This window comes from Sycon ciliatum, chromosome 1, assembly GCF_964019385.1.
Source record: "Sycon ciliatum chromosome 1, ocSycCili1.1, whole genome shotgun sequence".
In the NCBI taxonomy this organism is placed as follows: Eukaryota; Metazoa; Porifera; class Calcarea; order Leucosolenida; family Sycettidae; genus Sycon; species Sycon ciliatum.
The window spans coordinates 28823190-28838610 of NC_088643.1; the positions used below are offsets into that span (position 1 = coordinate 28823190).

At 46.4% G+C, this 15421-nt stretch overlaps 1 protein-coding gene across 1 annotated transcript in view; it reads right to left on the reverse strand.

The window, feature by feature from the left end:
* Positions 1-15303, reverse strand: part of LOC135821628 (PAS domain-containing serine/threonine-protein kinase-like) — a 54739-nt gene extending 39436 nt beyond the window's left edge. Inside the window, exons 1-3 of the mRNA XM_065334626.1 lie at positions 14851-15303; positions 6792-7568; positions 3429-3569 (exon numbers count right to left, since the gene is read on the reverse strand). Coding sequence (XP_065190698.1) covers positions 3429-3569; positions 6792-7568; positions 14851-14856 — 924 coding nt within the window. The 5' untranslated portion in view covers positions 14857-15303. The remainder of the gene's footprint in view (positions 1-3428; positions 3570-6791; positions 7569-14850) is intronic.
* Positions 15304-15421: the final 118 nt, after the last annotated feature.

The following is a 15421-nucleotide window of genomic DNA, read 5'->3' on the forward strand; positions in this document are numbered from 1 at the left end:
ACTTTACCAAGTGGGTGGAGGCGTACCCTTTGAAACGCATGGACGCTAACACCATTGCTTCGGTTTTCGTAAGTGAGTTCGTGGCTCGCTTTGGTGCGCCACAATCTTTGCATACGGATCAAGGCCGAAACTTTGATTCCGCGGTCTTCAAAGAGGTGTGTGCCCTCTTGGGGATCAAGAAAACGCGCACCACGGCTTACCATCCTGCCGGTGATGGTCTGGTCGAACGCTTCAACCAAACGCTGGAGGCCTTGCTCTCCCACTACGTGGCCAGTCACCAACGTGATTGGGACACGCAGCTGCCAGCCATGCTCATGGCCGACCGTGCCACCCCGCAGTCGAGTACGGGTTATACACCTGCTTACCTGCTCTTTGGGCGCGAGTTGTGTTTACCACAAGATGTGGCCTATGGCTTGCCTTCCGCTGACGCAGCTCGTGACGAGCCGTCCTATGTACAGACTCTCCGCCAGAAACTTGCGCATGCGCATTCCTGTGTGCGTAAGAAGCTCGCCTCAGTTCATAAGCACCAAGCCCGTCTTCACGACGCTGGCGCCGTCCCGGTGCGCTTCGCTCCTGGTGACCTTGTTTGGTTGCTGGTCCCCGCCGTCCCGGTCGGTACAGCACCGAAACTGTCCAAACTGTGGCGTGGACCCTTTACGGTACGAGACCGCCTATCGGATGTTGTCTACCGCATCCACACTACGTCTGGTTCTCGTGAGTGCTTCCAGGTGGTCCACGTGAACCGCCTGAAACGCTGCCACGTTCGTCCAGAGCGCTTGGCGACCATCGCTGAGATGGCCGAAGACAACACGTCTACTGAGGCGGCGGGCGATCTGCCGTCTCACTCCGCCGCTCCAGCCTGCCGTGAGTGGGGCACTTCTGCCACACGCCGCACAATGGTTGCTGGCTCCCGTGCTCGCCCACCGACCTCACCATCGTATGCGACAGATGCGACCGATCGTCTATATCATGATGACGTCGATGATAGCATTGAGTCATTCCCAGAGCCTCGGCTCATGCCAGCCATTCCACAGCCGCTGCCGCTTGCTGCCAATGTACCAGCAAGACCGTATCGCATCCGTCGCCCACCGGGTCACCTCGCAAATTTCGTCTGGGGTGCACGCTTTTGAGCTTCACCCAACAGCTAGTAGCTCTGTCAGTATCTGTTAACTAAGCCTCTGTCTCGTCATCAGTTTCCTGCACCAGTCTCCCATCTCCTACTGCTACCTGACTTCGAGTCATTGGCTCTGCTGTTCTACCACTACATCTCATCGTTTCATCATACCATGCTGATACCATCACTCACCTATAGTACGATGACATGAACACCAGGACTCCATTCCGTGGCCTGCTGAGCGTCACCAAGTACCTGTCTTACCCAGCCATTGCCACCAGTTACTGGAGTATCAATATTTCTGCTATGTCTTCGTTGTCCGTCCACCCTGCCACTATAGCCGATTCCGTTTAGTGCTGCACTTACACTAGTACTGCTATGATGTCGTCTGTTCTCTACTACCCTGAGTGCACTGTTCCAGTCTACCATCTTGTACTGCCGCCATCTTCTATAGTGTCTACCGTCGAAGCACTGTCTTCCATGTGCCTAGTAGTGTCTGCTCAACTTGATTCAAGTGCTGCCGTCCACCATCGTCATGAGTACCGCCCGCACTGATCTCTGTCTGCTACCTGATGTCACCGAGTAAGACTATCTATGTACGAACAATTGTGCCCTGTATCGTTAGTTCTCTAAGTATAACTTTGCTCCTAGCCCACCTCTCAAGTACCTACTGAAAACTGTTACTCCGGTTCCTGTGCCTCGGGCACTGAACAATTACATAGTTGTAGTTCCTCCTTATCTACCGGATGCTTAGCTTCTGATTGCTTCATGGCACTACTAAAAACTAAATAAAAATGTGCCAGTGGTTAGCCCCCTTGACCATTCTTTTCTGTTTAGGCATAGCTCATCAGCACTCTTCCTGTCTTGCTGTTTTGATTCTGCTTCGTGCCTGTTTGCCTTGCAAAATCCCCCCCCCCCCCCCCACAACATTAGAACCTGTTCGGAATGCCCCAGGTTGATGCGAACATAGCCTACGAACTGTATTCCCCACTGTTAGTTGCAGCTTTAGCTTCCCCAGTTTAGTTTTGGTTCGCAGTCTGACGCTTTGTTCCCTTCTGCTCACACCCTCTTTGGAACTACTGCGATGTTTAGTTTTCTCTTATTTTAGCCCTTTTAAGTTGCTCTCTTGTGTTATTTCTTCCCGTCACGAGGACGTGACCCTTTTCTTTGTAGCCGAGGGAGATGTCATGGCCCTGTATAGATAGTACTACTCACCAATACCACTATAGTACTGCACACATTCATTATCAGCCTGGCGCCTACCTCTACCGCAGCCCCTCATCAATGCCCATTAGAGTATTGTTCTCTTCCTTTTGATTACGATAAGCTAACCTCTCTGTCGCCGGACCTAGACTATCCATTACCATAGAACTGTCGTCTATTGCCTCTGTTGCCGGTCCGCTGGTCTGCTGTTCCGCTTTGCTACTCCAATTCCTCATTAGCAATAGTTAGTTTAGCGCAGCTCACAGCTCGTTCGCTGCTATCACTACCCTACCTTCCAATTCCCCGATCTCTATTCTTTCCTTTGCTCTCTTTTACTATATTAGAACCTGCTTTCCTTTTTAGTCCTTCAGAGAGAGTTTGACCCAACTGAGTGAGCGCAACATCCTTCCTCACTATTGAACCTGAACTGAATCCACAACTAACTGCTTGTGCTTTGTGTTGTCCGTTACGCTTGGGTTTGGGGCTAAGAAGTGCACATATATTTTGTGCCAACGGACTTCGGATTACGGAGTTACGTAGAGACGACATTCAGCCTTAGGCCACTACATTTACAACATGTTCTTTGCTGGTATTTACAACATGTTCTTTGCTGGTATTTACAACATGTTCTTTGCTGGTATTTACAACATGTTCTTTGCTGGTATTTACAACATGTTCTTTGCTGGTATTTACAACATGTTCTTTGCTGGTATTTACAACATGTTCTTTGCTGGTATTTACAACATGTTCTTTGCTGGTATTTACAACATGTTCTTTGCTGGTATTTACAACATGTTCTTTGCTGGTATTTACAACATGTTCTTTGCTGGTATTTACAACATGTTCTTTGCTGGTATTTACAACATGTTCTTTGCTGGTATTTACAACATGTTCTTTGCTGGTATTTACAACATGTTCTTTGCTGGTATTTACAACATGTTCTTTGCTGGTATTTACAACATGTTCTTTGCTGGTATTTACAACATGTTCTTTGCTGGTATTTACAACATGTTCTTTGCTGGTATTTACAACATGTTCTTTGCTGGTATTTACAACATGTACTTTGCTGGTATTTACAACATGTACTTTGCTTTTCATGGCAGCCACATACCTGGACATCTAGTGTCAGAATTCCAGTTGTTCGTTCCACTGGCTCCATGATAGCGAGGCAATGGTTCACCTTGTTGGATTTGAGTGGCATCATCCACAGGGACACAGGGAACGAGCTGCCAGACTTCGTAGCAGCAATGAGCTAGAGATGCAAAGCAACAACAACAAAAAAACCTAGTGCAGTCCTGGGTATTTCACAGAGTGTAAGTGGGCAACCTGACTGAATAACTAGATACCCTGAGATATTGATAATGCATGGAGATTCAGCATTGTAAATGTTACTACAACTGTCAGTAGGCATAACATTGCCACACGAGCAGGTCTTCACGACATACATTAATCAAACCAAGCTCTAGTCAAATACCATAAAAGTCCGTAAAGAAGAACCTGGATGAAGAGCCAAGGATTAATGTATTGCAATGAAAAGGACCAAGGAACTACAAGCAACGCTATAATGTCCACTAACATAACATAACGCTATAATGTCCATGAACGTCAGTACCGTCGGTCAGTGTCATGCAATGCTATCGCATGAGCTGATTTACAAGTAACGCTATAATGTCCACTAACACCGTAGTTCCTTGGTCCTTTTCTTTGCAATAAATAAGAACCTGCCCTGAATGAATACCCCCCCCCCCCCCCCCCCCCTTCATCCTGTTGACCGTTGAAGTCAAAAGTTCAGCCCGATAAACATACTGCCCGAAATAAGAACCGGTATGGTTTGCATACGCAGCGTGTAGATGTACATCGACATGAAAAATGACTTCTCCACTACACACGAGTCAGATCCGAAAGCTGTGCGTGCCTGAAAATCAGTCCCTGCCTGAAAGTTAGTATGGGCGTGACCTCTAAATTCGAAAGTAAGTACAAACTTATTTACGGACTTTTACGGTAGTGGTAGCGACTTCGGCGATACTTTTATAGGAACATGTCTGCTCACCACACCGGAGCTCGTGCTTTTCCGCCAACTTGACTTGACTGACTCACGAATGCCATCCAGAGCACACAAACACTCCCTCGAACCTTCGACTTGGCAAAACCTGCAAGAAAGCAACTCCCTGCTCAATACACAGTGTTTCGGGGAATCCACCCCTCATTATTATTATTATTATTATTATTTGAAACTCGGGTATTGAGACAATAATAAAAGTAGAAAGGAAAAGGACATATGGAAACGAGTTAAGAGTAACTCTCCACCACTGTAACTAAGTTCTCGCAAAGCTTCCCCCTTCTTAACTTATCTTTGATATTTTTGACCCACCCAAGTTGGGTGGTGTGCTGCTTTGCTGCTTCGAATTGTAGTTAGACCGCTTTGTCAAATCGCCGGTCTCGTCATCGTCCAGTGACAATCGACATTCTTTGTTCCGTTGGGACTGTAGCTTGTGCTCGTTTTCGTTGCGCTTGCCTTCCCCTCTTTGGTCTTTCCATAACCTTGAACCTTCCAAGTTGGAAGGCTGTCGGTTAGCGCTACGGAGATGTGTTGAAGCTAGGTGTCAGGACGTCGAATGTCTCAGTACTCTGTCAGTTTTGTGCCTAGTTGTTGCACTTTCTGACTGTATATAGTATCTTGTTACAGTGGTGGAGAGTTACTCTTAACTCGTTTCCATATGTCCTTTTCCTTTCTACTATTATTATTCATGAAGTTGATTGTTCCAACTAGGAACACACGCTTCTTGCCGAACTTGACACTTGACTGACTCACGACTGCCATCCGGAGCACACGAGTTCGTACTATTATTATTATTATTATTTACGAAGTAGTGGTTGCGACTTCGGCGATGATTTGTAAGAAAGGAGCAAACCTTTCTTCTTATTATTATTTATTAATTTTTTAATAGGGCATTCCCACAGGCCTAAGGCCTTCTTACGGGGTACCCTATATGTTTTTGTATGGATGAGCGGAAGTCTGATAGCGTGGGGCAAATACGAACAGAAGCAGGGAGCGAATTCCAGCGATCTGCACCTAAGAAGCTTAATGCGTACAAGCCATAGCTCATCAGTCATCAGTTGAGCTTGAGTAGGCTGAGGCAGATCGTGCCCGATGAGCACCACTAATCTTATGTAGTGCTCTCCAGGTCCAAACATCTAACATCACCAGGGAGAAAAACTTATAGACACTTTGTTTCCAGCACGACAAACACCTCATGAACACCAGATAGCAGTGTCAGTCAGTGTCGCTCCTGGACGATGAGAACGGCTGTTCTCATCACCAAGAAGCATCTCTGCAAGTGTGTATCCCTGGTGATGTTTAGGCCTGGAGAACACTACATAATCTTCCTCAGCCTACTCAAGCTCAGCTAATGAGGGGTGAATTCCCCGAAACACTGTGTATTGAGCAGGGAGTGGTGCTTTCTTGCAGGTTTGCCAAGTCGAAGGTTTGAGGGAGTCTTTGTGTGCTCTGGATGGCACTCGTGAGTCAGTCAAGTGTCAAGTCAAGTCAGCGGAAAGCGCGAGGTCCGGTAGGGGGAGCAGACACTTTCCTATAAGCTCTATTCAATCCGTAAGTTTATGTACAACCAACGAACAAAGGCATGCATATGTCTCAACATAACCTCTAGTTCGGGAGCCACCACTAGAAAAGAGAGCTCAATATCTCGCGACAAAGAGCAATACAGTGAGACCTGTCTAAGGCGACCACTCAAGGGACGAGAAAAAGTGGTCACCTTGGCCAGGTGGTCTTCTTATCCAGGTTCAGTGGGTCACGTGAACATATTCACTATAAATGTGCATGTGATATATCATTTTGATCAGTGCATCACACTTCACACACCTATGCTACTATCACGACTCATGTTCCTGGGGCCCAGTGGGGGCCTCAGTCTCAGACCTGTCAAGTGTCATGCATGCACCATGTACATCTGCACTTCCTGCGCTGATGTGTAGATCTACCATGGCTACACCATGTGCACTATGTGCACCATGTGTGGTGCACAGTGCAATGCGTGCATGTAACGTTACATGTGCTAGTAGAAGGGTGCAACGCGGTCGCGGGTGGGTGGTCGTTGGTCGCGTTGAGCGAGTGGTCGCCTTATCCGAGCTGTTATGAATGTGATGCGTTCGTGACAAGGAAAAGTGGTCGCCATGGTCGAGTGGTCGCCATATCCAAGTGGTCGCCATTACAGGTTTTACTGTATTACCTCACAAGGAACAACGGTCACCAAGAAAACTCCTTTGGGTTTGCTACTCCGAGTTTCATGCACTGGTGGGTGAAATCATCTGGCAAAAACAAGCTTGATCTCTATCATTTTCATGCTTCCATTCATATCATGTCCCTGTAGATCCGCATGTCATGCTTTTATACACGACTGTACACCGCTATACAGAATTATTAAAACTAGGTGGTGGTGATATGACCACCACTTACCAGTTGCTCTGAAACAGTCAGTTGTGCCCCATCAGGTCCACAGTACTCTTCACGTAGGCTCATCTTGGCCAGGTAGTTGTCGGAGTGGAGCAGGCGTTCGAATGGCATTCCCTCAAATTCAGACTGAGTGTAGCCGAACACATTACTGGCAATGCTGTTTGCCACGACCACTACAGAGGTGCGCATATCCACAGTGAGTAATACTTTGTTAGGATTCTTCATTGTTGTTCTCTCATCATCACCACACTGTTCAAAGTAGCGACTCAGCTCATAAACTTCAGCAGTGCACACTGGTGAGACAGACGGCGAAGCCAAAGTTGACGGGGGCCCCAGTCCGCTCTTGACCAGAGAGCCCTGTGATGCCAAAGAACGTAACGAGTCAACTGATGCTTTGGATGATGCTGATAGGGTACGCGCTCGTACCTTATCAGTTTTCATGGTACCATCCGGGGAAATAAGACGGAAGTTGTGCAGAGTATCATCAACATCCAGTATATCTTTATCATTCGGGAAAAGTGAACTTGGCTTTGCCTGAACAGGACTAGTGCTTGTTGGGGGCTCGTCATACTCCAGGAGCGCATCACGGTGATCAGACCCAAGCAAAGCAACGTTGTGCAGTATCTTGTTCTGCTTGCGACATTGGTCAACGTGAACAGCATATGCCGGAGAGGCCTTTCGCTGATGACCTAAGTTAGAGCCACGAGCGGCACTTCTCTTCTTCTTCTGTGCCACCAAGGCAGCGATGAGACCCGACTCCCCGTCAACTGTGTCCTGGGCCTGGTCAAGTGTAAACACACACACACACACACACACACACACACACACACACACACACACACACACACACACACCATACACACACACACACACACACACACACACACACACACACACACACACACACACACACACACAAAGGCCAATAAATACTGTTTATAAAATACTCCTTTTTAGGGAAGGGTGCAGTGTTGCATGAAAAAATGCAGTGGTATTTAATGAGTCAAAGCAAATTTACTCGAATTTGATACTGTTGATGGTGTGGTCACAAATGAGTGTGGGTATTAAATTATCAAAGGTCAATACAGTCGTCCCTCTCTAATCCGGCACCTTTTGCTACGGCATTTTCTGCTGGATTAACGAGGGTGCTGGATTAAGAAATCCTGCCCTCTGACCCGGCCCTACCCAATTGCATGCATGTATCATATGTATGTCAAAACGCAGGGTTTTTCCGTGTCGACCCAAGTATTTGGTGCACGGCTTTATATTCTCAATTGTTCTGCGGGAATATACACAGTGATAAAGTGAAACAGAGAACATGTTCACATGTACTCTTGCACACACACGCACACACACACCTGAAAATTGGCAGGACACTACTCCTTGCTAAATAAAAATAAGAAAGTATAGTTGACTGCCGTTGTCTCCTGGACAAGCCTAGCCTGGCCTGGCAAGGAGTGCACCTGTACGGTACGCGATTTACGACTGCCGGATTATGAAATCAAACTACGTGCAGTTTGAGCGATTCGTTTCAAAAAGTCACTGCCGGAGGCGGAATTCAAGTGCCGGATTAAGATGTAGGAATTGAACGAAAAAAATCGGTTTCGTCAGAAAGTGCACCGGTTGGCAAGGGTTCCGGATAAACAAGTGCCGGATTAGAGAGGGACGACTGTATATTCATTGCTATTTTACAACTATTGTCTCCTCGTCGATTATGTTATGGTAAGTTTTCAATTCTACATGGGAAGTAACCAAATTATGGTCGTTTAGCAATACAAATAATATCGCATTCCATTTTGCATACACTCTTTGGTTTGTGACAAATGGTTCGCATTTTTCGCTCCGAAAAGCAATCGAACCATGATTTGTGTCAGGACAATCATACATTTACTTTGTTGTACTGTCTGTACACATGTACAGCAGGCGATGTCTACTGCACATGTACCACATAATGTCAAGGTGACACAACCGTGAATTCTGTTTGCAAATACTCTCTGAGATGCGGATTTGTCACTGGGTTGGACTTTCATCGGAGTGCAAACTCGAACACGAAATTCGCCTAGCTAAAGGTTGGTGCACATACTGTAAGCCAAATCGGCACCAGGAGGTACTGGCGGTGGGCCAGCTCCCAGTCACTCTGAATGCCAGCAGAGATTATGGAGATATGGTTTTAGCATCATACCTTGATCCTTGAGGGTGGTGGCATTCCTGTGGATGCGGAAATTCAGTCAGACTGAGCATCAAGCGAGCCATGAACTATACTCTTATAGTTCCAAACTACATGCACTACCGCCAGGCGCAAACTTGTTTCACATTTTCAAAAGTAATCTTATTGAGCAGCACTGTAGTAAAGTTGAACTCGGATGGTGAGCCAATTGAATATGGTGAAAAAAGGAGAAGGACAAAATGTTATGAGTTATGACTAACTATCCACCAACGTAATCAGATCTTGGACCTTTCTGAACCTGAGCCTTCCAAGTTGGAAGGTTGTTGGTTTGCGCCTTGGAGAAGTGTTGGAGCTAGGTGTCAGGTTGCCGAATGTCTGAGGACTCATCAGTTTTGTGCCATTTTGTCGCACTCGCTGACTGTATAAGATCTGGTTATGTTGGTGGACAGTTAGTCATAACTCGTAACATGTTGTCCTTCTCCTTTTTTCAGCACTGTAGTACAAAATCTTTCCAAATGCCATGACAGGATTGCCCATTTGGAGAGTGACTTCCATGTTTCTTCAGCAGTTCTTGACACAGCAAGGGTCTTTCAGTGATGGACACTTGGTGTACCTTTTGCTGCAAATCACCATAAGTATCACTTCGACACATTCTACTGCCATTGTATGATTCTATACAGCCGGCCCCGTTTACACATTCATGTATTGATCTGTCGTCTCACATTCTGAAATGCATTGTCTGTGTGCACACGTTCGTGCGTCTGTAGTTCTCACTTTTCACATCCGCTGTGCTCACCATATTAGCAGGGTGCACTCGCGTAACCGCGTACCCGCGCACTTTGCATTCTGTTTTTGTAGTTGTGGCGAGCAGTTAGACTTGCGCTCGCTTTTCCTTTCTTTACCAGTACTAGTCTTGTATTCTTTGTTCACGGAAGAAGAATTCCCGTTTACATCTTAGCCTTGTTTGTAGTCACTGAGTGAGTTATCAAAGGCGCGCTTGTGAGAAACAAGCCAGCCATGCAATCAGCGACGATCTCGAAATCATGCATGGAAATTTGATGAAGTCACAAGAACTTACAAATAATTATGTCCTTCAGTATTTGGCATTCATTTCACTTGTGTTTGTTTCATATAAATTTGCAAAATGCTAGTAGTCACGCAAAGCTTCCGAGCAAGACGAGTTGGTATGCCGCCCAAATTTGCCACCTTGAAATGACTACTAGAATAATGAACGGATCTGATCTTTAGCCTCAAGTTAGGAAGTTTGGGACGGGTCTTGGTTTGAAATGTTGACAACGTCTGGGCCCCGCACTGGCGATCACCGGTGCGCACAGTTCACATGCCACTTTTGCTCAAAAAGTGTACGGGATCAGCACCAGAGCAGGCCAAAAGAAGTTGAACACTGCTCAACCTTCCTAGTCCTGAACACTGGTGATTTACCATGAGATTTTGGTACGCATTGCACTGATTCACATCGCAGTGTTCCATCAGGATTAGGGCCCGGTGTAATATGCCCGAAACTTTGCCGAAAATGCTTTTGGGAAATTCTCCTAAACCTTGCCGAAAATGCTCGGAAAATGCTCACTTTTTTAATCCTCACACGCCGTCAAAAGACTCAAAACCAGGGAGTCAGAAAATACCGGTATTTTACGACTCCCTGGTCAAAACCATTATTTTCAATTCATTAACTACTCAACAAGAAGCTAACCCACGGAATGCGGAAGTGACGTTCTTGTTTGGGAAGTTTTTCTTCTCTCAATTTTGATACACAACGGCCAAGTGCTCCGTTTCCCCCAAAATGCTGCATCACGAGCCCAAAGTGCTGGGTTCGCGGATTGTACCAAAAATGCTCAAAAAAATGCCGGCATATTACACGGGGGCCTAATCAGGATCGGTTGCAACAGGGACTACCGTATTTTCCGGTGTGCTAGCCGCACTTTAAAACACATAGAAAAACTCAAAAATCACCCCTGCGGCTTAGGCTCCAACCGCACTAGGTAAAAAAGGTACGCATGTAAAAGGTGAAAATATGTGTACAGTACAGTCGGCAACCGCACTGCAAGTTGTATACCGTAATGTCGCGTATAAAAGCAGGTGCTTACGGCTGTATAAGCCGGGGTTCAAACCATGCTTCTATTCAAGTTATGCTTCTACGTTAACATCATCAGTCTGCACTGTGCAATGCATACTGCCACGCATGTACGTGCACATGTATTTCGCAGGGAGCAGCTTCTATTCAAATCATGCTTCTGTCACAGTGTGTCACAGGGCGCTTCAAAAAATCGGCTTCTATTCAAGTCATGCTTCTATACAGGTCATGCTTTTATACGCGACACTACAATATGCTTTTTTCCAGCCCAACCGCCAGAAAATGTCGTCTCAGGTTAATATTGAGGTGCATGAAATTCAAAAGATACGGTACATGTGGAAAAAGCTGCTTATACAGGGGTTCGCGACTTCCTGAAACATAATTATACGGATCGTTTTAGATTTCCCGTATGTGTCCTTGACGACTTATACCAAAAAGCGGCATTATAGTTAGTGCTGAAACGATTATATCGATTACTCGTTACTTACTCGATAAGAAATAGATCGAACGGTTATTTCGATTTTATCGGCTAAACGAGTAGAATGGTACTTACGCTCGGTACGGGATTTCCCCCCTTTTGGGGGTCGCACAAAGCGTGCATGCATCGAAAGTGTTGCGAGTACGACACGAATAATTATTATGTACATGACTGTACACTTGCTACATCGATGTACGTGTAAAGTAAAAGCGCGATCTGAGAAACATCGACGCGATCATCGTCGCCGTCTTTTGAGCTGACTACTTTTCTTACATACAGCATGCAGGACGGGCAGGCTCAGTATGTGTCTACACTAGCTGCACTGCAGGGGCTGGAGTTCCCTCCACGTGCGAGTAGTCGTAGTCTTGAGCTAAAGACAGTAAAGTGGTCTTCAGTTTCATGTTTTCCGTTCTGTCGACGGTTCCCGAACCAGTTTGCTCGACGACGAGCTAGGCCTGGCGTCTGGGCCTATTTTGAGCATAGACAGGAAAAGCAACTAGTTACTTGTTGGTGTGCCTCAAGTCAGCTCATCTGTCGAAATCCGCCGATCTGCACTCCTGGCCGGCTTCTCTGACTTCATCGTCGGAGTCAGCGAAGTCACAGGCGAAGGGCACCATCAGCTCTTGGGTTGCAACCAGTGAGTTGCCTCTGTCTTGTCTGTATTCGGCTGGTCAGTCCGAACAGCTGACGGACTTGTGGCGGGATCATCGGATCTATGCGCCCGCTTTTCGTCATTGGCGATGTTGGACTCGTAAATTTTTTTGAAATTCACAGAATGTACATGTACAGATGAAGTTACAATAATAATCGTTTAGCCGATAAGCCGATCGTTATGGTATCAGCTAAGCCGCTAAGGAAAAAACGTAATCGTTTCAGCACTAATTATAGTACATGCGTAGTACATGCGTATATTTTTACCTAGTGCGACTGCAGCCTTTAGACTCTGAATGCTGGATGTGAATCGACCAGCGCTGCAGCACCCCATGCACATAAACTATAGCAAAAGAATGACATGACCTGAAGCGCACACACCCACGTGAACCTAGAGCTCTCAGCATCACGGATAACACACACAGGTCTACGGGATGGATTATCTTCACGCCCTGGCTACTGTATGCTTTATATTGGCCAAGTACCACTGAATATGTCACAAGTCGCCTGCTGACTGCATTGTGCAAGAAACTCTGATTGAGTTGCGACGAACTCTGTAAACCTCCTTTGTCTGTAATCAGACCCTGTGATTTGAGGCGAGCGATCGCTCTCGCGCGCCATCGCGCGCCTTATTTTCTTGGAAGGTGCACTTTTTGTCGCGCGCCTGAAACTATTTTTGGCTGCATGTACGCTTTTCGGAGTGCAGCGCAACTACTACTGTACTATGACTAGTACGAGTGTATGGTGTCAAGTGCACTCATCGATCCGTGCGCAGGCCGGAACTGTGCCCGCTCGCGCTGTTATGAAACAGACTAGACAGTGAGTTAGTCATGTGTAGTGACATGCACAGTACTGAGTAGGCAAGTTCACTGCACGTACACTGTGAGTGTGACACAGGCACTGCACTGGCGCGCCCAGCTAGCCTGGCATGACCTCGGGGCATTTCACACGTCTGGATGAATGATTGCGGCTTGAACTAGTCAGAGCTGTGCCGCGTAGATCTACCACCACTCATGAAACACTCCAGTTCAACGGGTTTTACGGACCCCTGCATGCAGCGCAGGGGTCCGTACAACCCTAGTCTGAACTAGCGCCTGGCGGGTCCGAGTAGCAAGATAGACCGCAGTCTGACATAGACTAGTAGTTCTGGTAGTTCTGCTAGTGCATGCGTTGCAAGTAAATGCACCCAAATGGCTCTTTTGTCCTCTTACTCTTAGAATAAAAGGCCAATTGGTCAACTGGAGTTGATCATACCAGTTGTTTTCTTTCCTTGCGACATGATCCCTTGCTGGTGATCTCCTGCTGCTGCTAGCAGTAGAAATGTCGAAAGGGAACAGTGTGCAGTTGTCCACTTTCCTCAGCTGGAAAGTACATGAGGACATAGGCTTCAACTCGGTGAAGAAGGAAGGTAAAGAGCTGGTCGTGAAAGTGTGGTGCAAGTCGTGTGCGAAGTATTCTGACGTTATCCGGAGCGACTCTATGGCTGAGAGGTCAAGCGAAGGTCGATGCGTTGAGGTTTGTGGAGGGATCGGACTACGTGACGAAGCACGCTGTCCCTCGACATTTGTCTGGACAGGTAAGTGGTCAATTCAATGTCGAAAGTAAAGTCGATCGGACTCGCGACCATTCTCCTTGTTTTCTTCGCTTGTTGTCATGTAGGCGCATAGCATCGGAGTGAGCCATGCGAAGCTATTGGGTGACACCGACAAATCATCGTCGACGTCTGCATCAGGGAGCAAGGCAACACAAGCGCCTCAGCAGCCACGCATCCACACAGCTATTCTAGTCCAAGCGGAGGACGCATACGGAAAGCTCTTCCACACTGCATATTTGATGGCAGTTCACGGCCAACCGCTGTCATCTTTCAAGACAATGGTGGAAATTCAGAAAGCATCCAGAATTTTTTCTCTAAAAAAATGATATCAATAATGTGCTGTGTTGTTGGAGTGAGAATTTTTGGATCACTCTCCTACAGCTCGCCTGACACAGGCGAGGAGAGCGATAGATCACTCGCCACCTATTTTCAAATCACAGGGTCTGCTGTAATAGTGCTCCACTTTGTTGTGTTGAGCCCTCCCCGCTGGCTAAAGGAAAATGTCCTCCTTGTAAGCTTTAAAGCATACAATTATATGTATGGTGTCATTTAACTACTTTTCATGTACTGCAATCCATCGTTGTACAAGTGCAAAGCATCTACTGTACATAATATTGTCATCTCTGAGTCAAGGGCAAACTAGGCAGCCTTTGTAGAATTTCAGCCGTGCTTCTCCACTTTTTAATCATTGTAATGTCTTTCATGTACCGATGCCCACTTTTGTGACTTAAATAGATAGGTTGCCAAAAAATTCAAAGTCTGACGTGCGGCTTATACACCGAATGTCAACAAAAGTACGAATTCTGGACGCGAAAAGTGGGGTGTGGCTTAGACCCCAGCGGCTAACACACCAGGAAAATACGGTACTGGTCCCGGTGCATGCCAGCGATATGTGAACCAGCCTAAAATCTCCCCATATTGTTGCCATAGATTTTCATTTCGTCAAGACAATATAGTGACTGATATTATTGTATCATGAGTGACAGTTATATGCCACTGTCTTCGTCCGGGATGGGAATTATTGGAGCGAGACCTTAGTTCATACGAGATGGGTGTCGTGAACAATAAGTCACAATGTCTCACCTCCATCACAAGGTTGACGAATTAAATCCTCTGCTCCAAATGATGATTCCATATACTACTAGTGTGGCGAGGAGAATGCATCAGGTACTTGGTGTATTGAGACTTTGCTTCAGAGTGCAATCACTGTAGGCTGGTGTCCAAGGAGCTGGAGAGGAGTTCACTGAAATTCACCGCGAGTAGAAACACGTGTATCCCACAGGTCAGTCGAGGAATACTATTATAATTATAGTCTATAGAATCTACATGTAAATTGATTCCCTGAAACTCTTGGGGTAGTGAAAATCTCCTCCGCCCTATTCTCAGCTCGCACCATTAAAAATGTAACCGCATCACCAACCACCAACAAAGCAAAGGTTTCCTGTCCCACTACGCAAAGGAGAGTGCAATTCAGTTTGTTTACAATCCTGAAATACGATTTCGAAAACTGAGGACTTTGCTCACTTGATTGACTGAAAAGTGAAAACGTTACGTAGATCTACACAATCATATACACGTACATGCATGGTCAGCTACCGCAACCCTTCGACTGTGGTTTTCAATCTTCAAATTTTGGACTTCAGTTCTCCGAATC